Source organism: Corythoichthys intestinalis, chromosome 17 (assembly GCF_030265065.1).
Source record: "Corythoichthys intestinalis isolate RoL2023-P3 chromosome 17, ASM3026506v1, whole genome shotgun sequence".
Taxonomy (NCBI): Eukaryota; Metazoa; Chordata; class Actinopteri; order Syngnathiformes; family Syngnathidae; genus Corythoichthys; species Corythoichthys intestinalis.
The window spans coordinates 10532641-10558540 of NC_080411.1; the positions used below are offsets into that span (position 1 = coordinate 10532641).

Genomic DNA, 25900 nt, shown 5'->3' on the forward strand with positions numbered 1-25900 from the left:
CATGCCCCGCTCAAACATTAAAATGACAGCACAGTGAAATGTGTACTTGTTGTGTTTTTCGGAGTTTTGTCGCCCTCTGTTGGTGCTTGGGTGCAACTTATTTTATAGGCTTCAGCACCCATGAGCATTGTGTAAGTAATTATTGGCATCAACAATGGCGGGCTACTAGTTTATTTTTTGATTGAAAATTTTACAAATTTTATTAAAACGAAAACATTAAGAGGGTTTTTAATATAAAATTTCTATAACTTGCACTAACATTTATCTTTTAAGAACTACAAGTCTTTCTGTCCATGGATCGCTTTAACAGAATGTTAATAATGGTAATGCCATCTTGTTGATTTATTGTTATAGTAAACAAATACAGTACTTATGTACCGTATGTTGAATGTATATATCCATCTTGTGTCTCATCTCTCCATTCCAACAATAATTTACAGAAAAATATGGCATATTTTATAGATGGTTTGAATTGCGATTAATTGCGATTAATTACGATTAATTAATTTTTAAGCTGTCATTGACTCGATTAAAATTTTTAATCGTTTGACACCCCTAGATATAACCTATCAATTATTGGCGGGACAATGTTGATAACCTATTGGCAGAGGTGAGAAAAGGAGCCAAAAATTTTTACTCAACTAAGAGTAGCATTACTTTTCAATAATATTTAAAAAAAATGTAACCGTAGGCGTCCAAAAATTTACTCAAGTACAAGTAAAAAAAAAAAAAAAAAATGTATTGTTGAAAACAATACTCAAGCAATGAGTAACATCGTGGGTAACTGTTTACAATGTCAGTTTTATTTTATGTATGTATTATTTTTTTTTAGGGCAACTTCACATACAGTGAATTCACAAATTCACCCACTTAGAAAATAGGTAGAGGTCTGACATTTCGATCATAGATGCATTAACACTTGCAGAGACTTAATTTAAAAAGAAAACAGAACTGACATTGTATGATTTTTTTTTTTTTTTTTAAATAATTTGTAATTTACTGGGGTTCATAAGTATTTGTATCGCTGAGAATCGGCAATAATTATGACACTCACAGTTGTCAGTTTACCTAAAAAAGTCAACCTTTACCCCATAAGTAACCACCCGTTTGAGCTCCTCATTGTGACCTGTACATACCCCAGAGTCAGTCATAATCCAACTGCTACTATGGGCAAGACCCGAGAGCTTTTGAAAGACCAGAGAAAAAAAATGTTGATCTCCACAAAGCTGGAAAAGACTATGGGACAATTGGAAAGCAACTTGTTGAGAATAAATCAACAGTTGCAGCAATTGTTAGAAAATGAAAAAGGCTAAACTTGACTGATAATCTACCTCGGACTGGGGCTCCATGTAAAATCTCTCCTCGTGGGGCATCACTCATGATGAGAAAAGTAAGGGCTCAGCCTAGAACTAGACACTAGGAGCTATTCAATGACCTGAAGAGAGCTGGATGCACAGTTTCAAAGGCTACTGTCAGTAGAACACTACTGTGCAATAGTTTAAAATCATGCATTGCTCAGATAGTTTCCCTGTCGAAGCCAGTACATGTGAAGGCACGTCTGAAGTTTGCCAGGGACCATCTGAATGATGCAGAGGGTTCATGGGCGAATGTCATGAGGTCAGATGAGATCAAAGTAGAACTTTTTGGTGCAAACTTTACTCGTCGTGTGTGGAGGAAAAAGAAGGAGGACTACAATCCCAAGAACACCATCCCCACTGTGAAGTATGGTGGTGGAAACCTCATGCTTTGGGGCTGCTTTTTGGCAAAGGGGACAGGACGACTGTACTATATAAAACAGAGGATGAATGGTGAAATGTAACGTCAGATTTTGAGCCTTCCCTCAGTCAGAGACTTGAAGATGAGTCATGGCTGGATCTTCCAACATGACAATGATCCGAAGCACAAAGCCAAGCTGACCAAGGAGTGCCTGCGTAAATGGCATATCAAGGTTCTGGAGTGGCCTAGCCAATCTCCAGACCTCAATCCAATAGAAAATCTTTGGATGGAGCTGAAACTTCGTGTTTCTCAACGACAGCCCCGAAACCTAACAGATCTAGAGAAGATTTGAGTGGAGGAATGGGCCAAAATCCCTGTTTCCATATGTGAAAACCTGGTGAAGAACTAAAGAAAGCTTCTGAACTCTGTATTTGCAAACAAAAGAAATATGAGCACTGATTTTCTCAGGGGTACAAATACTTATGAACTCCAGTAGAGCTGAAACGAATACTCGAGCAACTCGAGTAACTCGAGTTTAAAAACTGATCCGAGTAATTTTATTCACCTTGAGGAATCGTTTAATTTTGCCAGCCCTAAGCATCACGTTTTGCCCGGACTACTTTTAATGCGGGACAACGCGTTGACGTCACGTGCGTAGAGGAAGAAGCAATAAAATAAAAAAAATAAAAAAACTTACTGCAGCCGACAGCGCTACAAACTACGCCGACGTTCCTAAAAACTAGCCCGCATGATGCTAGTGTGGTAGCAGGTAGTGTTTGACGCGGCGTTTAGATATCGCATGCATTTAGGACTAGATGCGAAATGACAGACTCGGCCCTGTCTGGGCAGCGTTAGTAAACAGCCACGCTGCGTCACCAATAGGTAGATGGCGATGTAGTGTAAAGCGCTTTGAGCGCCTTGAAAGGTGGAAAAGCGCTATATACAGTAAGTATAACACAATTTACCATTTACCATCTTTAAGCAGTAGACTTCTCGGCGCTAATAAATATAACGTTACTGTCACTCGTTCACGTAACGTTAGCCCTTCGGAGGGCTAGGTTTCTATTGATTATGACCACTGTCGATGCGTGGCTAACGTGTCTTACATACAGGCTTTATTTAATCTGTAAAAACAGCGCTGTAGAGTCATGAGGGTGTAAAATTAAAACATAATAAAGCTACCTGTCAGTTTTAGCTCAGTAGTCATTGCTGAATAAAACACCAAGTAGCACTGGTCCCTAATGTGCTCCAATACAGCAGGTATCATACATTTATTTTGAACACTGCAAAAACTCAAAATCCTATCAGTACTTACAGTTTAGACTAACTTAAAACTTAACTAGAACTTAAAAATAGCTTGACACAAATGGAAATTCAATTGATCATGAGGGAAAAACACGTAGCTTTCAAGTGATCTGTGTTATCAAGTGTAATTACATTTTTAGATGTTTTTTTTTTTTTTATAAGATCTAGAAGTTTTTTGAGTGAAAGCAGTGACTTTTTTTTCTAGTCACATCTGAGATGCAATTGTTGGCTGTTTTCAACAATGTACATTGAAAACAAAGACATTGATTGACTGAAAATGGTTCAATATTGGATAAAATGTCTTTTTTTCTCATGTATATTTATAATGGCTCTTCACCAAAAAAAATGTTTTATCCGATTACTCGATAGAATTTTCAGTCGATTACTCGATTACTAAAATATTCGATAGCGGCAGCCCTAAACTCCAGTAAATTACACATTTTTGAAAAATCATACAATTTGAGTTTCGGATTTTTTTAGATTGTCTCTATAAGTGGAAATGCATTTATGATTGAAATTTCAGACCTCTAACTATTTTCTAAGTGGTTGAACTTGCAAAATCACAAGGGGCGCAAATACTTCTGCTTCTCACTGTATGTTGTGGGTATGAATAAGATAAATGTTCAACTGAGCTCTGGCATAAGTGCTTTGAAGTGAGCTGCCATTTTTGGGGGAATGATTTAGCAAAAATATACATTGAGAGGGAAAGCTTTCTTTGGCTTCACAAAGGAGAAAGGATGTCTCAGATGTGTAAATAATGCAAGTTGTTCTTTTTTAGTACTGCTGCCGACATGAACTGTTTTTCACCCCTTGGCAAATAGGGAAAGAATAAGAGCAGGTACAATAAAGCAGGAGAAGTAGTAATAAAAGGGCAGAGTGTATTTTATCTATCGACGTTTTATCAACAAGAAGCCCGGCTTCCCAATAACTTCTCCTCAGTCTCATCCTTCTATTTTTCTTTCTCCCCGTCCTTGCAGAACGTTTCCTGGGGTAAGCAATACTCGTACGCCCTCTTCAAAGCCATGAGCCACATGCTGTGCATCGGCTATGGCGCCCGGGCACCGGTGAGCATGTCGGACCTGTGGATCACCATGCTTAGCATGATCGTAGGCGCTACGTGCTACGCCATGTTTGTGGGCCACGCCACGGCGCTCATCCAGTCGCTGGACTCCTCACGACGGCAGTACCAAGAGAAGGTAGGATCAAAGCATCTTGCAATTCACATTAGTTCTATCTTTTTAACTCAATTGCTGCCATTGACAGCGATAGACGCTAGTCCTCACGGGTTTAATTATATGGACGCCCATCATTGCCAATGGCAGGCAATGAAAAAAAAAAATGTATGTGCAAGTATATATATAAAGTATTTATTGTAGTACAGTGATGTTTTTGGCAGCCATCTTAATTTGTGTCTTAGTTTTTTGGATGAAAATACTTAACTTAGTCATATTTTAGTAATTTCAAAATGTGTTCGTTGTGGTCTAGTTTTGGTTGATGAAATCTCATTCAAATTTTGTCTAGTTTTATTTGCGAGTTACTCAAAAGCAGTACATTATTTTCAATTGAACCCACGTATAAGCCATGAACTGTATGTTAAAAAAAAAAAAGTTGTCTGAGCGTTTAAGAGGATGCTAGCCACGCTAAAGTTGATGCTAATGCTAACGCGAATGGTATGCTAAGGTGGCGAGTTTCCTTTAGAGTGTGATGATCACTCAGGAAGGACCTTTAAAGGCTAAAGCAACATTGTTCGGCCTGCAACTAACCATTATTTTCATAATCAATTACCGTATTTTTCGGACTATAAGTCGCACCTGAGTATAAGTCGCACCAGCCATAAAATGCTAACGAATGGGAAAAAAACATCTAAGTCGCACTGGAGTATAAGTCGCATTTTGGGGGGAAATTTACTTGATAAAATCCAACACATAGAACAGATATGTCATCTTGAAAGGCAATTTAATATAAAAATACAATACAGAACAACATGCTGAATAAGTGTACAGTATGATGTTACATGATGCATGAACATCGAAATGCGAATATACTGTCCTCACCAGGACGCTACGGCTCGGTCCTGGCTATACAGCGAGCTAAACTCCCAAATGACAATGATGCACGTCCGTATAATTTGCTGAATCAATTTCCTCCTCGATACCAAACAGGTTCGCGTCAACGTAAATAAATGATAATTAGGTGCTATTACAGCAATGACCCAAACGGTTAGCGTGCGTTCGCTAGCATTAGCACATCGTTCAAACAACCACACAAGTATCTGTAAGTGTCCAATCGCGGGTGGAAAACACACAACAACAACGGAAAAGATTATGAATGTAGGTTCGCAGACGTGTCTGTCATGCTCTCTCTGTCTCAGAGACGCTGCGTAGATGTCTGTCTTCTTCTGGCTTGTGAGCGCTCTTCTTCGCGTAAACAAGTGCGAGTGCGCCCCCACGTGGGCGTGAAAGCGCCACAACCTAAAAGCATGCATTTCAATATAAAAAAAGTCAATAATACAATTGAACACACATTGCCATAGCTATTAAGTTATTCCGATAATTATAGCATAAAGAACATGCTAACAAGTTTACCAAACCATCAGTGTCACTCCAAAACACCAAAATAACATGTGAAATGATGTCATAATTAGGGTTTTTCCGATCATGTTTTTTTGCTCCCGATCCGATCCCGATCGTTTTAGTTTGAGTATCTGCTGATCCCGAGATTTCCCGATCCGATTGCTTTTTTTTTTGCTCCCGATTCAATTCCAATCATTCCCGATAATTTTTCCCGATCATATACATTTTTGCAATGCATTCAACATACAGTACATAAGTACTGTATTTGTTTATTATGACAAGAAATCCTCAAGATGGCATTTACATTATTAACATTCTTTCTGTGAGAGGGATCCACGGATAGAAAGACTTGTAATTCTTAAAGGATAAATGTGACTTTGTATATCGTGACTAAATATTGCCATCTAGTGTATTTGTTGAGCTTTCAGTAAATGATACTGTAGCCATTTAACTGTTCTGCCCAAATGCATGATGGGAAGTGGAACCATGACTGTGTGTAGTGACACCAATTGATATATCTTCTCTGCGTTGAGAATTAACATATGGTGTTAAGAAAAATATTAATTACTACTATTCTTCCCCACATTGCTTCCCATTATATTTTTATTTGTTGAGAGGGGGATTTTAAGGCTTTAGCCAATTAAATAAAGGCTCCAAAAACTGCCTAAATTCACTCTACTCATTTTACCCTGCCTTTTAGCTCTATATATAGGTAAAACGGCGACTTTATAGATTGAACGCGACAATGTGTGAGTGGGTCGTGCAGCGCATGCGTTAATTGCATTAAATATTTTAACATGATTAGTTTTTTAAAAAATTAATTACCGCCGTTAACACGATAAATTTGACAGTCCTACTTTAAGCCAAAACTAAAGACTCTGGATGAGTGTAAGACATTTTGTTTGTAACGTGAAATACAATTAGAAAACGATTTAATAAAAAAAAATATATATATATCTTAAAAAAAGGCATGTCCGATATTTTTTGGACGATTCTGATACTTTGAAAATGACGTGATCGGGACATCTTTAATCATAATATGTTAATAATTTCACATATAAGTCGCTCCTGAGTATAAGGCGCACGCCCAGCCAAACTAAGAAAAAAAACTGCGACTTATAGTCCGAAAAATATGGTAATCGGATGATGAATTAAATGGTTAATTGATTAATTGGATAAATGTCACTTTTTTTCAATTACCTTCACAATTTACCTTGAAGTTGTTTTCGGCTGGTTGTAGGTAACAATGAAGGAAAAATGGACGACCATTTCCTTCAAAAATATTTTATTACAGCTTCTTGATTTAACTGTAGTCTTCATCTGTATCGATGATCAAATTCCTTGGTAACTAACTTATTCATCGATTTAAGTGATTAGTTGTTGTAGCCTTATTAAGAAGCTGGTTCAGACAGTAAGATGTCCGAAAAATGGCGAAAATGTCAATTGTTGTTTTCCAAAGTAATAGCAGATTTTTGTTCGTCCTACTTTGACTTAACAAAAATATCATGCAGAAATCTGATAATGTTTACAACTGAGGAATGTCCTAAACGATTAATTGGGTATAGAAAAATAGTTGTCGATTAATTTGTTAATCGATTAGTTGTCGATTAATTGTTGCACCTCCAAACATTGCATATTTCTTGGCAAGATAAGAAAACCTTACTTTGTGTCTCCAAACAAGCAAGATGGAGCGCAGCCTAGCTTTAAACAAATCCTAAACTCCGGTGAGGAGAGTGAGGGAGAGGCGCAGCACATCTCCCATGAGTGACACAACCCAAACACTGCTACGATGCAAGCTGACGTACTCCACGTACAATATGAAAATGTCACACATAGGGAACATAGGACAGAAGCCAGGTTGCACTTTCGTCTCATTGTGGTCTCGTCAGGCGAAAAATGGCATTTGTCCCGTTATGTTGTACTCTCGCAAACCACGTTTTTAGCTCGTCATCGTGACGTCATTGTCATGAAAAATCATTTGTTGATTCAGCTCAAGCTGTGAGCAGACGCACTCCTCTGAGCTCCCAAGAGCAACTTATCTCAACCGATAAGCGCTCAGGGCCAGCAAGCTCGACTCCCAGTATAGCTCCAAAGAATTTGAAACGTGGAGACTTGGATGAAATAAAATCCTCCATACAGAAATTGGAGGTCTCCTTGACTGGCCTGATTCAAAACCAGAATCAAGAAATCGTCAGAGAGCTCCAGTTAATGCGCGCTAAAACGAGAAACTCAAGCAGGCGGTCGAGGAGAGAAATGTTCGCATCAAAAGGCTGGAAATTTTGGCTGACGATCTCGACCAGTGCCGACGCGCAAATGAGCTCATCATTTCTGGATTACAATTGACGCCTACCCCAGGTGATACAGTGGCGCAACTGGCAATTGCTAAGCTGAAAGAGTATGGAATGAACATGGAACCGCTGGACATCTGTCGCTGCTTTCTGCCCCCATCTGGGACCAGCGACGGTGCTCATGAAGCTGGCAGACCACAAGACCAAGACTGCCCTGCTTAACCAGCACCGCTACCTGAAAGGGTCGAAGATTTATTTGAATGACAACTTGACTCGCCGAAATGCCGAAATTGCAAGAAAAGCACGTCAACTCAAGAAAGCTGGGAAAATAGCCAACACCTGGGTCTCGGATTGCAGGATCCTTGTCAAGATGCAAGATATGAAGATTAAAGCTATTAGGAGTCTGGACGAGTTGACCTCACTTGAAAATTAATGACGACATCTGAAACCACACTTCTGGACCACAACTTCTACAATAGCTGGATAACTGTAAATACTACACAGCGGACCAGTATAACAACTTGTGGAAGTGGACGGTAAACTGAAACTTATCAACGGCAGGAGTCTCTACAAGAATTTTGAACACATTAAGGATTATCTACTAAAGATAACAAAGGCTCTGACTTTAAGATGCACGGATATAACATGGCACAAATGAATCGGGCATCTAAGGGGGGAAGGGGGTGTTGCAATTATGATTGACAATCTCCTGGAATGTATTACAATTGAGCTCCTTATCCCCAATTGTAAAAACATAATTATCTGCTGTGTCTACCGAGCTCCTGATTCAAATGTCCAGCTTACCGAGTATATGGAAAAAATGATGTATATAACGCATAATAAGCATGTTTTTGTTGCGGATAAAATATGTACAACATGTTGTTTGATTTTCCTCATACATTCATGTCTGATGAAACTGTTACAGTGATCTTTGTGTGCGCCAATTGTTGCCACCATGTACACCTTAGGAATGTATCCTTTTAAGAGACTTATAAGAAAAGCATTTTGAGTCGCAACTCACACCAGCTGTGATAACACATAGTCACTTTTGCCACACACATAGCCACAACAAAATGTTCCCACAGCAAATAGATGCTAAAATGTCAGGGACATGACAAAGCCATTACCTTTTGTAAGCCCTGAAATTAATCGAGCTGCTTGACTGGACGCTGAGTTATTGTAAACCCAGATTGTTGATTGTGTCATTGTACAGTTTGTGGCCATCTGATGTATGTAACTGTACCGTGTCTGATTGTGCGTCTTTAGTTGTATGGGAGACGGGAAACGGATAAGCATATGCTTCCTCCCGTCTGCCTTTGTCTTCTTCTTTGGTTCCTTCGGGCAAATCATATCACATTTTGTAATTGTCAATGATTGTTAATGATACCGATGATGATGACAATAAATATTTCATTCATTCATTCAAGAAACAATTGTACGTCAACAACATATTTTCATTATGGTCATTTTTGACGAAAACACCACTGTTTTAGTATTATGTGCATGAATTGTGCTTTTCTAGAATTCCAGTCAGGCCAACATCTGGTAATTCCTGGAACACGTGGATGTTCCGGATATGCTGTGTGCGCCACGCAACAATCAGATAACCCCAGCAACCACCTTATAAAATATATGTTTGACGTACATGTGTAGGTCTGTCATGCAGGGATTATAGTCAGTATGGATTTGAGATTACGATTAAATAACAATAATGAAAGAAAGAGTTGACCTTTATACAGATCATGCAATGGCTGGGTATTGACCTAACATGTTACAGTACATAAATGTCAACATTGCAATCTGTACTGTCAATCAAACTTGTAAAAATTATTATTCATTAAAGGAACGATCATTTTTATGATAATTTAAAGAGATATTAAGTTTTAAATTTAATAATGTCAACATGTATATAATAGAAATAAAAATATTGTAGAAACAAATATTGTAACAAAACTGAATAGCTGTCAACCTGTAACCTGTGAAAAATTAAAATTAAACAAAATAACACATTTGAACAAAAACGATGTATCAATAAGAATTCAGTAAATGCTAAATGTGACGTTTTTCTTAGTCTGTATATTCCACACAACATAGCAGAAAATAAAACTTATAATAATTAAATGGTTAAACTTTGGTGATCATGTGATGAATAAAAGGATTTCCAGTGTCCCTTCACAATATACAAGACTGCAGTCATATACTTAAAAACAATTAAAATTTTAAGTTTATGACTAATAATCATTTCTAAGTTTCATTTCATTCATTAATTTTCCGAGCTATATGATAATGTTAAAATACAGTGGCAGGATGTGTACATGAACATTATTCAACAACATTAAACAAATTTCACCACAATGTCCCTAGCTACCATGGAAAATGTAAACCTGCTTCATTTTTTGTTTTTTCAAAGACTACTCCCACAGAATAAATTGCTTTTTGGCACATCCGTGGCACGTTGCATTCTAGTGAATATTAATGACAGCAGGTCGCCCACAGCAAACACTGAAAGTCACTGAATTAGCGACATGCCTTTTGCTCTGCATGGACATACTGGACATCTGCTCTGCAGCAAATCGGCTTCATCTACATCCCACTTCATCCTCCTGAATGGCTTTCTGGGCTTTGCACTGGCAGTTTGAGTCATTTTGACCTCCTCACTTCATCAGCACAAGTATATGAAAAGCATTTGTGGAATGTAACGAAGTAAAAGTACTTCGTTACTGTACTTAAGTGTATTTTTTAGGGCTGTGAAACGATTAAAAATTTTAATCGAGTTAATCACAACTTAAAAATTAATTAATCGTAATTAATCGCAATTAAAACCATCTTTAAAATATGCCATATTTTTCTGTAAATTATTGTTGGAATGGAAAGATAAGATGGATAAAACGGATACAGTGGGGAGAACAAGTATTTGATACACTGCCGATTTTGCTGGTTTTCCCACTTGCAAAGCATGTAGAGGTCTGTAATTTGTATCATAAGTTCTCTTCAACTGTGAGGGACGGTATCTAATACAAAAATCCAGAAAATCACTTTGTATGATTTTTAAATAATAAATTTGCATTTAATTGCACGAAATAAGTATTTGATACATCACAAAAATCTAACTTAATATTTGGTACAGAAACCTTTGTTTGCTATTACAGATACCAAACATTTCTTGTAGTCCTTGACAAGGTTTGCAAACACTGCAGCAGGGATTTTGGCCCACTCCTCCGTGCAGATCTTCTCCAGAGCCTTCAGGTTTCGGGGCTGCTGCCGGGCAACACGGACTTTCAGCTCCCTCCATAGATTTTCTATCGGGTTCAGATCTGGTGACTGGCTAGGCCACTCCAGGACCTTAAGATGCTTCTTACGGAGCTACTCTTTAGTTGCCTTGGCTGTGTGCTTTGGTTCGTTGTCATGCTGGAAGACCCAGCCACGACCCATCTTCAGGGCTCTCACTGAAGGAAGGAGGTTGTCAGCCAAGATCTGGCGATACATAGCCCCATCCATCCTCCCCTCAATACGGTGCAGTCGTCCTGTACCCTTGGCAGAGAAGCAGCCCCAAAAAATGTTTCCTCCTCCATGTTTCACGGTTGGGATGGTGTTCTTGGGGTTGTACTCATCCTTCTTTTTCCTCCAAACACGACGAGCCGAGTTTAGACCAAAAAGTTCCATTTTGGTCTCATCCGACAACATGACCTTCTCCCATTGCTCCTCTGGATCATCCAGATGGTCAGTGGCAAACTTCAGACGTGTCTGGACATGCACTGGCTTCAGCAGTGGGACCTTGCGTGCGCTGTAGGATTTTAATCCATGACGGCATAATGTATTTCTGATGGTTTTCTTCGAAACTTTGGTTTCAGCTCTCTTCAGGTCATTGACCAGGTCCTGCCGTGTAGTTCTGGGCTGATCCCTCACCTTCCTCATGATCAGTGATGCCCCACGAGGTGAGATCTTGCATGGAGCCCCAGAACAAGGCAGATTGACCGTCAACTTGAACTTCTTCCATTTTCTAATAATCGCTCCAACAGTTGTTACCTTCTCACCAAGCTGCTTGCTTATTTTCCTGTAGCCCATCCCAGCCTTGTGCAGGTCTATTATTTTATCCCTGATGTCATTACACAGCTCTTTGGTCTTGGCCATTGTGGAGAGTTTGGAGTTTGTTTGTTTGAGCATGTGAACAGGTGTCTTTTATACAGGTAACAAGTTCAAACAGGTGCAGTTATTTCCGGTAGTGAGTGGAGAACAGGAGGGGTTCTTACAAAAGAGCTAAGAGCCGAAATATTTACTAGTTGGTAATGTATCAAATGCTTATTTCATGCAGTTAAATACAAATTTATCATTTAAAAATTATACAATGTGATTTTCTGGATTTTTGTATTAGATTCCGTCCCTCACAGTTGAAGAGAACTTATGATACAAATTACAGACCTCTACATGGTTTGCAAGTGGGAAAACCAGCAAAATCGGCAGTGTATCAAATACTTGTTCTCCCCACTGTATATATGTTTTTTTCCTCGTCATTGCGCATTTTTTGGGCTGTGCGACTTATAGTCTGAAAAATATGCTATTGCTTGTTACTCCAAATTTGCAATTGAAATCTTAAAAAAATATTATAATTTTCTCACCTATAAGTATACAGAGGCAAACTTTTTTTTGATACGGAACTTTTATATACTATATGTTTTTAGTATGAAGCAGTATCGTTGTTGTTGTTTGTTCTTCTCCTCTTTTGTCTGCTTCCTTCCTTTCTGTCCCCCCCTTGACCCCTTCCTGTCCGCTGCTTATTACGAATAAATAAAACCAAATGAACAACCACAATGGGAGTATATCAAACTCCTATGTGATACATTAAAACTGTTCAGACCATACAGACCGTCGGATTCCTATTCTCGGTGTCTAAACAGCTGAACAGGACTGGGGAAAAAAAAAACAAGTATGAAGCAGTTTCTCAGTGATGATGCTGTTGACTTTGTGTAGACACCCTGAACCACATTCCAACTTGTTCAATGCACGCCAAATAAATTGAACCTCTCCCCTCGCCTGCAATGAACAATGACACAGGCCCTTATCAAATGTCTGCAGCCGGGAAAAGGGTATCAATTAGGGATGCCTTGTGAGTCGCCAGGCTTGTATCATGTTTAATAATACATTCCCCCTTTGTTTCGTCACTGATGTGAACCATTAGCAATTATTGATGACAATTATGTGTAGCACTGCACTACCAGTAGTCTTTGTCGGACTTGAAAATTAGTTACTGGAACTACAACACTAGAAGGATTGAAATAACAGTCACTTTTGTGAACCATCTCACTGTAAATGACCTTGTGTTGAGTGACTAACTATGCTCCTAATAACATTTGGTGGGAAATGAATGTTTCTTTTGTGAGCCACTGCATGACTGCTACCACAATTGTCAGTTATGTGTCCCATTACAATCCCAGAATTTGAAATTTGTCATGTACAGTACCAATTACCTACATACAGTGGGGCAATTAAGTATTTAGTCAACCACTATTTGTGCAAGTTCTCCCACTTGAAAATATTAGAGAGGCCTGTAATTGTCACCATGGGTAAACCTCAACCATGAGAGACAGAATGTGGAAAAAAAACCAGAAAATCACATTGTTTGTTTTTTAAAGAATTTATTTGCAATTGGTGGAAAATAAGTATTTGGTCTATACCAAAAGTTCATCTCAATACTTTGTTATGTACCCTTCGTTGGTAATAAGAGGCCAAACGTTTTCTGTAACTCTTCACAAGCTTTTCACACACTGTTGTTGGTATTTTGGCCCATTCCTCCATGCAGATCTCCTCTTAGAGCTTTGATGTTTTGGGGCTGTCGTTGGGCAACACGGACTTTCAACTCCCTCCTCACCCCGTGGCGTCAAAATGATAACAAGAACGGGGAGCAAAAATCCCAGAACCACACGGGGGACCTAGTGAATGACCGACAGAGAGCTGGGACCACAGTAACAAGGGCTACTATCAGTAACACAATGCGCCGCCAGGGACTCAAATCCTGCACTGCCAGACGTGTCCACCTGCTGAAGAAAGTACACGTCCAGGCACGTCTGGGGTTTGCTAGAGAGCATTTAGATGATCCAGAAGAGGACTGGGAGAATGTGTTATGGTCAGATGAAACCAAAATAGAACTTTTTGGGTTGAAACACAGGAATACTAAATTGCACCATACCCATTTTGAAGCATGGGGGTGGAAATTTCATGCTTTGAGGCTATTTTTCTGCAAAGGGACCAGGACGACTGATCTCTGTGAAGGAAAGAATGAATGGGGCCATGTATCGAGAGATTTTGAGTGAAAATCTCCTTCCATCAGCAAGGGCATTGAAGATGAGATGTGGCTGGGGCTTTCAGCATGGCAATGATCCCAAACACACAGCCAGGTTAACAAAGGAGTGGCTTCGTAAGAAGCATTTCAAGGTCCTGGAGTGGCCTAGCCAGTCTCCAGGTCTCAACCCCATAGAAAATCTGCAGAGGGAGTTGAAAGTCATTGGTCTTTGCCCAACGACAGCCCCAAAACATCACTGCTCTAGAGGAGATCTGCATGGAGGAATGGGCCAAAATAATAGCAACAGTGTGTGAAAAGCTTGTGAAGAGTTACAGAAAACGTTTGGCCTCCATTATTGCCAACAAAAGGTACATAACAAAGTATTGAGATGAAGTTTTGGTATTGACCAAATATTTATTTTCCACCATGATTTGCAAATAAATTCTTTAAAAATCAAACTGTGACTTTCTGTTTTTGTTCCCCCACATTCTGTCTCTCATGATTGAGGTTTACGTATGTTGACAATTACAGGCCCCAGTAATATTTTCAAGTGGGAGAACTTGCACAATTGGTGGTTGACTAAATAAATATTTACCCCACTGTATATGCCTGATGGCCCAAATAGAACGTCACTTTTGTCAACCTTTTAACGGCCTATAGAATTGAATTGGAATTGATAGACTTAAATGTGAGCCACAACACTCATGGCCGTTGACTTGACTTTTTGTAGAAAATCGGACGTTGCTTTTCCCATGGATATGAACAATGTACAGTAACCTGAATATGTCAGTAGGATGTTTCATGTACCGGTAGCTCACTACTTCATATTAAGATCATGGCTCAGCTGCCCATCAGCATTCTGCTTCATGCCTGTTTGAAATAATGGCAAATACAACCTTGGGTTGATGTAGCCTCGGGGGGAAACTACTACTCCTCTTCACAGCCACCTGATTTCCTATCATTTCTCCCCATCCCTCCTACATACCAGTCCCCGAAACTCTCCAAGGTCACATCTTACATGGCTTTTTGTAATAAAGTCGACAACAAATGATTATTCAGTTATTAGCTCTAAAATTCATCAACTGAAACGTATATCTTTCTGTCTTTGCCTCCCACAGTACAAGCAAGTGGAGCAATACATGTCCTTCCACAAGCTTCCAGCAGACATGCGGCAAAAGATACATGACTACTACGAGCACCGCTACCAGGGCAAGATCTTCGACGAGGACAACATCCTTAGCGAACTCAACGACCCGCTCAAAGAGGTGAAAAAAAGTTATCTAAGATGAGTGATTGACTCTTAGAAAGATGAAATTTGGAAGGCATGTCTACCAGTGTCGGATGCTGGTCATACAATGAGGGGAAGCTCTGTGAGTGTTTTGTGATGGTGGAAGGGCTCAGCGGCACCTGCCGCTCGGTAGGGAAAGAAACTAGAGTGTCAGAAGTCAAATCTCCAAACACTAGCACTTACAATAGAAAAAACCACCAGAAATTAGCACGATTTTTCGCTAGCTGTTTTTAACAATGCTAAAAACATGGATGATTATGAAAGTCTCAATTACAAATCAAAACAACGGTAATGAAATTTTAAAAAATGTCTTCCGCGGATATTAAAACGACAAGATTACTGATTCGCTCATTTCGCTGTCAATCAAAAAGGGATTCAGCCCAAAACAGATCATCCAATAATCATGCAGAGAACCAGAGCGTCCGGACCAGCCGAGCCCCGCCCACTGCTTATAGTCCGCCAGAGACGCACAGCTTCTAATAGGTGGGATAGACCCAGCCTTTAGACAATGACTTGTCTCGCTTTGCTGTAGTGGAACAATGTACTCTCATCTCCAGAGACGCACAGCTTCCACACTGTTAAAAGGACTGTGAAGATGTGCGAATCAATGAAAAGCAAGCTGCATCGTAACCAGTAGGGGGGTGTATTGTCTCATGTTTAGCGATACGATTCATATCACGATTCACAGGTCACAATATGAGTCGATCCCGACACGTTAAGACGATTATTGCGATATTTGTATATCACTTTCGAAAAAAACTAATGAAAATGGATATAAAAGTACAGTGCATTTATAACAATTTATTGTTGAAACCTCATCCAGCACTCAAATAAACATGTTTGTTTTAGTGCAAACTAGAGCTGCAACTATCAAATATTTTAGTAGTCGATTAATCAAGGAACTTATCAGTTTGAATAATCGAGTAAACGGATAAGGATCATGAAAAATGAAAATACCTGAGCTGAGCCTCAAACGGTATAAAGAAATTAATAAATGAGGATCTAAGTACAACAAAGGCAATTGGCTAACTTACAAAGCAAAAGTCCGCTAGCTTAAATGCTATTAATTGCTTGCATTTTTTTAACGGTGCTCTAAACAAATGGTTCAAACACATATTCCCACAAAAACGGCTAAATATACCTATAAACTAAATTATTAAATGCATTTAAAAAAAAACATTACCTCAAACAAAAACTTAGCATATGTTGGTCTTAACAGGGAGCAGCTGGATTCAGCCATGTGAAATGAGTTGTATCATATTCACTGTTGCCACTAGATTGTATACAGCCAAATCAATAGAACTAAATGCTTTCACAACAAACCATAACAACGCCACTTTAATTAAATGAATACTCAAAGCAGCAATATTTAATTTGAATCTTTTTACTAATCGAATTACTCAAGTTAATCGATTAATTGTTGCAGCACTAATGCAAACCTGCTTCAGTGCAAACAAGCTTTAGTCCAAACTTTCTTGAATGCAGGATTCTAAATATGAAAAAAAAAAAAAAAAAAAAAAAAAAAAAAACATTTTAAAGGATGTTTTGCATGTTCATAACGAACAGTTATTAACAAAACTTGCTGGTCAAAACATTAGCTTGATCATCCAGGTATACCAACCACCTGTCTTGCAATTTTTCACTTTACATTGCACAGCTTGCATATAGCCTGGTTCTTGTCATGATAAGAAAACAGAATAGATTTTTTTTTCAACACCCTAAGTAACCAGTGATAATAAGCTAATTCTGAACTAAAGCGCGTTGTAGCGTATATTTAGTCAATGACATGTACTCACAACCTGTACATTGGATCACTATTTTTTTTTTACATTTTGGGGGAAGCTGAGCTGCCCTTGCAGTCTTTGATCAATCGCCTCTGATGTCTACCATTAGTGGACCTGCAAAAAGTCTCAAGTATGCACAACTGTCAAGAAACAGGAAGCGACCATTTCTTTCAAATTTCTAGAAGTCCTTCTGGACTTTTAATGGGATATTTTCCAGTTGCTACCAAGATTGTACCACCTCAGAAAAGCATAAAATTGCCTCTCGATCTTTTTTCCAATTGTGACCAAGCATTAACACACAAGAACTGAAAATCTATGTTCAATATTTACAAGTTTGACGTGAACAACAGTGCGCACTACTCATTTTAATACTCGTAAAGATCGATATTAATCAGTTACTTGTAGGTATCAGCAATATTGAAATTGATGGTGAAGCTATTGATCAGTTTTCTACTTTATGACTCCTCATATCCACAGGATTACATGAGTAATTACACTCTGCCGATATGGGCGAGGAGCGCCATAAAACCCGTGCAAGCGTAGCATTCGTGACTGTCTCCCATGCAGACCCATTAACTGCTCTCACTCGCCAGGTCTGCAGAGCCCAGACGCTCACGGCGAAGGACGGACGCGCAGTAAATTTATGATTATTACCTACAATGCGGAAAATCCTGACAGGCTTTTTTTGTCCACTATGCAGAGTAGGCAAAATCTGCCTAGTGACAGTGACACACAATCCAATCTGCCCTGTGGGACTGTGGAGTGGAGACAAACTGAGTCCCGCAAACGCACGCTTACATCTTCATTTCACTGTGAAACACTTGATTTTATGGATGTGCTCAGTTTGAACAGCCCTGGCAGGGATTTTTAGCGGTGAGGATTCTCTTGCCCCAGTGAAATACATCTAATCCAGACTTCCCGTGGCAACGTCCAAGAGCTGAGTCGGGGATCGTTGGCTGTCGGCCACCTGACTGTTGTTGGCACCTCGCCTTCCTAGCCAAATTTGGAAGGAAGCGTGTGGAGGATGGGATGGGGTGGGAGTGGAGGGTCATAGTGGGAGCGAGGAGCCTCTCCACTCAGCAGACTATGCGGAGAATCTGGCATGTTGTTTTATCACAAGATTAAAGCCGCCGCCGACACTGCCTGCGCCAGCAAGTGTGACCACCTGGGGAGCATCAAAACTGCTCAGATGCCAATATTATGAATAAGCGTCAGAAAATGTGTTGTTAAAGTAATAGGTTTTTGTTTGTGCTGTTGTTGTGAATAGAATCGACTAGACCTGCAGCTATCGATTGTTTTAGTGATCGATTAATCTATCAACTAGTTTGTTCGAATAATCGAGTAAGCGGATTAGGAACATTAAATGTGTTGCCGAATAGATTTTAGATGTAAAACAAAGGCTTGCTAAAATTGGACTTTCAAAAGAGCTTTAAATGGGAATACAGAGTAAAATTCCCTTGTGTTTTTTTAAACTAAGCAGAATTGCACTTTTCAAAAAAAAAAAAAAAAAAATTTTTAAATACCTGAGCTTAACCTCAAACGGTATAAAAATGATAATAATAGTAAGGATCTACGAACAACAAAAGAACAATTGGCTAACTTGCATAGCGAAAAATTTATTAGCTCCAATGCCCCTCATCAGAGAAGGGAAAAGTTATGAGCCCCTCACAGGAAAAAGTTTGGGAAATAACCCTTTCACGGAACAAAAGTAAATATAATATAATAACACTATTAATTAAATCGCTAATAACCAAATAACCCTCTCTGGGTTCTTCACAGAAAAAAAGCCAGGAAATAAATAACACTATTGAAAAACAAAATACATAAATAAATCAAATTGCTCTCTGGTATTGTTCAGGGGGCCGGACCAAATGTGGAGTCGGGCCGTAGTCTGGGGACCCGTGATTCAGAGTGTTCAATCAGCCTACCGTGCATATTTTTGGGATGTGGGAGGAAACCGGAGTACCCGGAGAAAACCCACGCGGGCACGGGGAAAACATGCAAACTCCTCACAGGAAGGTTTCTCTTTAATAAAACTTTATTCTAGTAACATTGATCATTTAGCGATTGTATTCATTTTTTTTTTAGAAACATTGATTTCATGCCTGTAACTTTTCCCGTACTGTTATCACTATCTGAATTAAGATATTCAATAAATAGCCGCTGGCTGGGCGGCGGTGTATCGGCTAGATGTTGCTTGCTACGGCGGGCGGACCCTACCCTGCTCTGGGCTTGGTGGGCCGCTGGGGCGTGCCGTGCTGGCTGGGGGGCTGCGGCGGCGGCTCGTGGCCCGGGTGGGCGGACGGGGTTGGGAACGGTTGTGGGGTTGGTGTTGCGCCCCCTCTTGCCATCCCTGAAGGCCGGTAGATGGGCGCGCGGGTGGCCCGGGGGACCACCCTGGATTCCGGGGGGGGGACAAGGGCTCCTTTGCTGGGCAGCGGGAGGAGGGAATGGCTGTGCTGCCCCCGGCCCCGCTGGCTGGGTGGGGGCTGTGGCCCTGTGTCAGCGTCCGCGTGGCGTCTCCGCTCGTCTGCGTGGCTGTTGCGTGCCCGGCGGAGCCCGCGTGCGGCTGGACATGATCGGGTGCCTTGGCGGGGGGTCCCGGTTCCGGGATTGGCGATGGGGCGGCGTAGGGTCGGTCGCCAACGGGCTTACACTCATAAGGGATTCACACGATTACTGGGTTCTAGATCACAGAGATGATTTGTGTACACGCTACCCCCTTCTATCACTTAGCTTATATACTCCCCCACCTCCTTCCCCCTCTTTCCCTGGTCAACAGGCCCCCCACATGGTGTCAACCGGAAATACATTTAGCTGACGATAGCACCAACATATTAGTAGTTAGTGTAGTTAGTCGTTCAGTGTATTTCTTGTTGTTGTTTGTGTTTCTTTTCTTTTTTTCTCTTGTGTTTCTTTTTTCTGTTCCCCCATAACCCCGTCCTGTTCGCTGCTTTGTCATAATAACTGAGGTACTGTATGTTGAATGATCACAATGGGAGTATGTCTCTCAATGTGAAACATTAAAACTGTTCAGACTATCCGGGCACTTAGACTTCCATTCTCCGTGTCAAACAGCTGAACAGGACAGTTTGAAAAAAAAAACCAAAAAAAATAATTAAATAACTTTTATCATAACGTTTTCCACGATTCAGCATTCTTTTTTAATCACTCATTTGGGTCCATTTGATTTTCCTTTTACGGCGAGTAAATTTTGTTGCTAGCCTCCTTGAACATTCCTTTGATACGCTAGGTAGCGCGAACTAATATAGCAGCTTCACCAGCCATATCTTTGTCTGAGTAGCATGCTAATCTTTGAATGATGTCTGTAGCGCATTACGTAACATAATATCACGACTGTTCAAATCCTTCGTCATGTGACAATTCTTTAAATAAGTATTGTATAAGCATTGTTCCCCGCCAAGAGGCCTCCTTGAAGCATGAAAACGGTTGACTCTCCGATTCGTTAGTTCTGCTCCATGATTGAGGTCATCGCCCCCAGCATCTGGCTATCCGGTCCGTAGGCTAATGTCCCATTATGTCGCAAGGGTGGCAAAAGAGAGGTGAGGGAGTCAATCGCTTGACACGTGCTGAGCAACTTTCAATCTGCGCCCCATTGGGGGTAAACGGAAAATAAACACCTAATCTCTAGCTGGGCCACAAGGTCTGGGATGATTGGGTAAAACTCATCAGGATCTGACAGCAGTGCCAAAAATGTTCTTCTAAGCAGTGCTTTAGAGGTTTTAGGGATAAAGCGGCAATATGTGTCCCGCTCATTTTGTGCTAGCTGATAATAGCAGCTGGAGCGGCGCTGCTTTTTTTTCCCCTCACTGCAATCTCTCCTGGGATCTCATTTGTTGTTTTTTGTTTCCCACCAGGAAATTGTCAACTTCAATTGCCGTAAGCTGGTAGCCACCATGCCACTGTTTGCCAACGCCGACCCCAACTTTGTGACGGGGATGCTGAGTAAGCTGAAGTTCGAGGTCTTCCAACCCAATGACTACATCATCCGCGAGGGCACCGTTGGCAAGAAGATGTACTTCATCCAGCACGGCGTTGCCAGCGTCATCACCAAGTTCAACAAGGAGATGAAACTGACTGACGGGTCCTACTTTGGAGGTACGTCATTGGTCTTTCTATCAAAAGACTGATACAGTCCAACTTGATCTATGTGTAGCTTAAAATCCTAATTGGTGAATCGATGACGTACGCAAGTACGTAAAAGAAAGAGCAAAATCAGGGAGGTTACGATGTCCTCGACCTATGATGTCGCCTTTGCCTCGTCTGCCATTTAGTCCCAAGCACCTTATTTTCTCATTAGCTAGTGCATAGTGCTTGACTGTGAGTATCTTCACATTATGACTCCAAAAAAGAAAGCTGGGTCTTCTAGGTCCAGCCAACAGAAAACCAATTACTAGGGTTGTTCCGATCATGTTTTTTTGCTCCCGATCCGATCGTTTTAGTTTGAGTATCTACCGATCCCGATATTTCCCGATCCGATTGCTTTTTTTTTGCTCCCGATTCAATTCCAATAATTCCCGATAATTTTTCCCGATCATATACATTTTGGCTATATATTAAGAAAAATATGAATAAAACTTGGACGAATATATACATTCAACATACAGTACAGAAGTACTGTATTTGTTTATTATGACAATAAATCCTCAAGATGGCATTTACATTATTAACATTCTTTCTGTGAGAGGGATCCACGGATAGAAAGACTTGTAATTCTTACAGGATAAATGTGACTTTGTATATTGTGACTAAATATTGCCATCTAGTGTATTTGAAGAGCTTTCAGTAAATGATACTGTAGCCATTTAACTTCTGCCCAAATGCATGATGGGAAGTGCAACCATGACTGTGCGTCGTGGTACCAATAGATATATGTTCTCTGCGTTGGGAAATAACATCGGGTGTTAAGAAAAAGATCAACTACTACCTTTCTGCCCCACATTGCTTCCCACGATTATTCTAATCGTTGGGAGAGGGATTGTAAGGCTTTAGCCATTTAAAAAAAAAAAGGCTCCAGAGGCTGCCAAAATTCACTCTACTCATTTTACGCTGCCTTTTAGCTCTATATACTGTATAGGTAAAATGGCGCCATTATAGATTGAACGCGACAATGCGTGAGTGGGTCGTGCAGCGCATGCGTTAATTGCGTTAAATATTGTAACGTGATAAATGTAATAAATATTAATTCTCGCCGTTAACGCGATAAATTTGATAACCCTACCTTAACCTTAAACTAAAGACTCTGGAAGAGTGTAACACATTATGTCTGTAACGTTAAATACAATTAGAAAACGATTTAATTTAAAAAATATATATATACATTTATATATTAAAAAATGGCATGTCCGATATTTTTTTGCCGATTCCGATATTTTGAAAATGACGTGATGCCGATCGATCGGGACATCTCTACCAATTACCATGGAAACGAAGCTTAACATCATAAAAACAACAGACGGAAGAGACACCGACGAACATCGGTAAAGATATGCCGCGTTCGGTCCAGCTCAACTTTTTTTCTCGTAGCAATAGTACGACTTACATGTCGTAGTCCTTCTTTTTACTTTTATTTGGCTCTAATACATACTACATTCCCACAAACATAATGTTCCTTCTGTTAACGGAGTAGGGTGGAATTCTAAAAGCCGTGTAAAGTGTTTTACCAGTTTCAGTGAGAAGTTGAATAGTTTTTTGTTGTTGTTCGTGAACCACATTTCCAGACAAACGCACATCGAGGTACCATTTAGCTTAGCAAGGAGAGGTATGAAAGTAATTTTTCGATTGTCCCTGGGCTCGCAAAACTTGGCATATCCGTTTGCCGAAACAGCCTGATAGCACAGATATAAGTATGCCTTCCCTTTGCTATTGGATGCGTTGTTGACGTTAGTGCGGCAGGGCTCTGAAAATAGAGCAACGCTCTATTTTGGGCTCCGCCTCTCGGCGCAAATTCATTCAAACTTGCCGTTCCGTCCAAGACGGCTGTCCACCGCTCACTTTCACCGAAATATCTGATCCCAAATACTGCAATGCCCTGGAAGAAGGAGAAAAGTCGGTATTGGATTACCCATCTTATTGTGGCAACAATAATGAAAATAAACAATAACAAAATAACAGCAGGCTGCTGCGACCGCTATCTCTCGCTATCTCGCCCGTTCTCCCATTCTTCCTACTCGCTTCCCCCTACGTCACAGCTCCCCAGTCCGATCGTCTCTTAAGGGGGCTGCGTTTAGTTACGGACATTACAATACACAATGAATAGGTTGCCGCTGAGCCCTTCTTTCTCTAGGCTGCCGCTAGTTTGAAGCGGCCTTAAAGAAAACATCTCATTTTAAATGCGTGGCAGCTTCTATTTTGGTGTGGCGGTGCGCCACAATCTTTTTTTTTTTTGTAGGGGAAACCCTGATCTAAAAAAAGAACTCTGGTTAGTTAAAAAAGGACTAAACAGTGCTATTGTGAAAGCGACCTTAGACTCCCTACCATCACAAAATTTAAGTCATGTTCATGCAGTCATTGGCCCGTAATTGGTCAATCATTCTCAACACAGGCTGAGTCGCCCTGGGAAGCACATCCTTGTTTCACATGTCATGTCTGGGTCTGCGGGGAATAAATGTTCATGTTTGATGTGTGCGGCGCAGTGCAAAGTAGTGAGATTAAAAATGTGTGCTACACGGTGTTCACCCGCAACGGCCTGATCCTTCTAATATTTATAAGTGTAACAAATACACAACAATCGCAGCCTGTCTCATCAAGATGGATTTCTTTGAGTCTTTCTTTTTTGGTGACCACTGCCTCGTGGCGGAGTTCGCCTGTTGAACTTGTGCGTGGCATGTTGTGTTTCTGGAGGGGAACTGGTTTGGCCATGCGCGTTTCCGGCTGAGTCGCGGGACACTGGAGGGTAGCGGGGACGCGAGCGTCGGGCGCAGGCTCTACTCGGCGAGCAGCACGGACTGCATCATCTGCTGCACTGGTGGTCCCGGTCGTCCTGCTCGGACTTCCCGCGCCTGGCATCCTGGTCGTCCATTTGTTCGTCTTCCGCCGGCGCCCCGGCCGTGCGGCCCAGCCGTTCGTTCGGTTGAATCGGGTTGCGGGTCTTACAAAATGCGCTACTGCTCTCCAGTGGCCAGTTTTATTGCCTTAAAATGGATTTTCAGCATTGTGCTTTGGGGCTAAATTGCATCAGAACCTAGAGATGTGTCTTGTGAAAAAATACGTAAATGACGTCTTTGGGACACTGAAACAATTAAAAATAGAACATATTTATACGTTTTTGGGAGCAAATTAAGTTAAGCGCAGCACACTACTTTTGTTTATGTTCACATCCACGCAACAAGTAACTTTATGTGCTGCTTTGTTCACCACACTCTTGGTCAGGCATTATATAGTTAGTGTACATGCTGATGCATGCTGAGATGCACCCGAGGCTGTGCGTTGGTTGCCTCTTGAAGTCAAATTAATGCAGATTCTCATTAGGCAGCATTGGCCGCTTGTCAGCCCCTCTGTCGTTATGTAAGCGCTCATCTGGCCGCTGGAGGAGGCCAAGGCGTGGATCAGGCATCCCCGAGGACACAGAGGTTGCCCACACCCCCGCCCACACAAACATCACCACCACCCTGGTACACGGATACACATTGCATACACATTGCCACACTCCACCGCCCCTACTCTATATGTTCCCGCCACACACTCTTGGCACTGACAAAAAGTGGATTGGACGTTCATTCTGCAGATAATCAGAAGCTTTTTCTCTGCTGTTCTTTTCTTTCTCTCCACATCTCAGTATGGATACCATCAATGTTTTAAATGTCAGATGCAACCCCGCCGCCTCTTGTTTACTCAGACAAATCAGTGTCGTCTCAGTGTGACGGCAAAGTTTCCTATTTTAAGACGCGCCTGCATATTTTATGCTGAGTTCGACAGGCACTACAGAGGCGGGCGGAGGATTCTAAGAATACTTCCACTTTGGCGTGGTTCGTGTCTCGCAGGCAAGAATCAAAGGGCAAAAATTTGGTCCTCTTTTTTTTTTTTTTTGTATTGCTGCCATGTGTACAATACTAAGGGGGTTGCTGTCATATGCTGTCTGTTCATTTGTCAGTGCGCCGAGCTACTGGGCTCTTCATTGAGGTTCTGCATGGAGCGGACATGTAGGGCAGAGCAGCTCATTCAGACGAATCATTCTCTGGATATGACGCCAGCGATCACTGTCTGGATATGCAGTTATTATGTAGTGAATGATTTAAATAGGTGTGTGTGTGTAGAGATAAGGTAATCTGAAACAAATAAATCGTATGATTAGTGGCAGTTAGCCACATTTCAGGCATAAATCAGGCTTTTTAAACACATAAGGGACATTTCTTTTTATTTTCTACATAAATATTGATTTTAATATGTTTGAAATGCTTTCAACACAGTATCCAGCGGATAAATTATAGTCTGAAAACGTAAGCGATACCAGCAATAGGCTAATAGGAGAGCAGGATCCCGGTACTTAGCATGATGGTAAAGATTCTGACTAGGACTGTCAAATTTATCGCGTTAACGGGCGGTGATTAATTTTTTAAAATTAATCATGTTAAAATATTTGACGCAGTTAACACATGCACGGAATGACCCATTCAATCGTTGCCTGAAACAGTTTATAATGACGCCGT

The 25900-nt window shown here is 40.7% G+C and overlaps 1 protein-coding gene across 1 annotated transcript in view; it reads left to right on the forward strand.

Moving 5' to 3' along the window:
- Positions 1-25900, forward strand: part of LOC130905970 (potassium/sodium hyperpolarization-activated cyclic nucleotide-gated channel 1) — a 203151-nt gene that overhangs the window by 144211 nt on the left and 33040 nt on the right. Inside the window, exons 4-6 of the mRNA XM_057819798.1 lie at positions 3999-4217; positions 15278-15424; positions 21110-21350. Of these exons, the coding sequence (XP_057675781.1) occupies positions 3999-4217; positions 15278-15424; positions 21110-21350 (607 nt within the window). The remainder of the gene's footprint in view (positions 1-3998; positions 4218-15277; positions 15425-21109; positions 21351-25900) is intronic.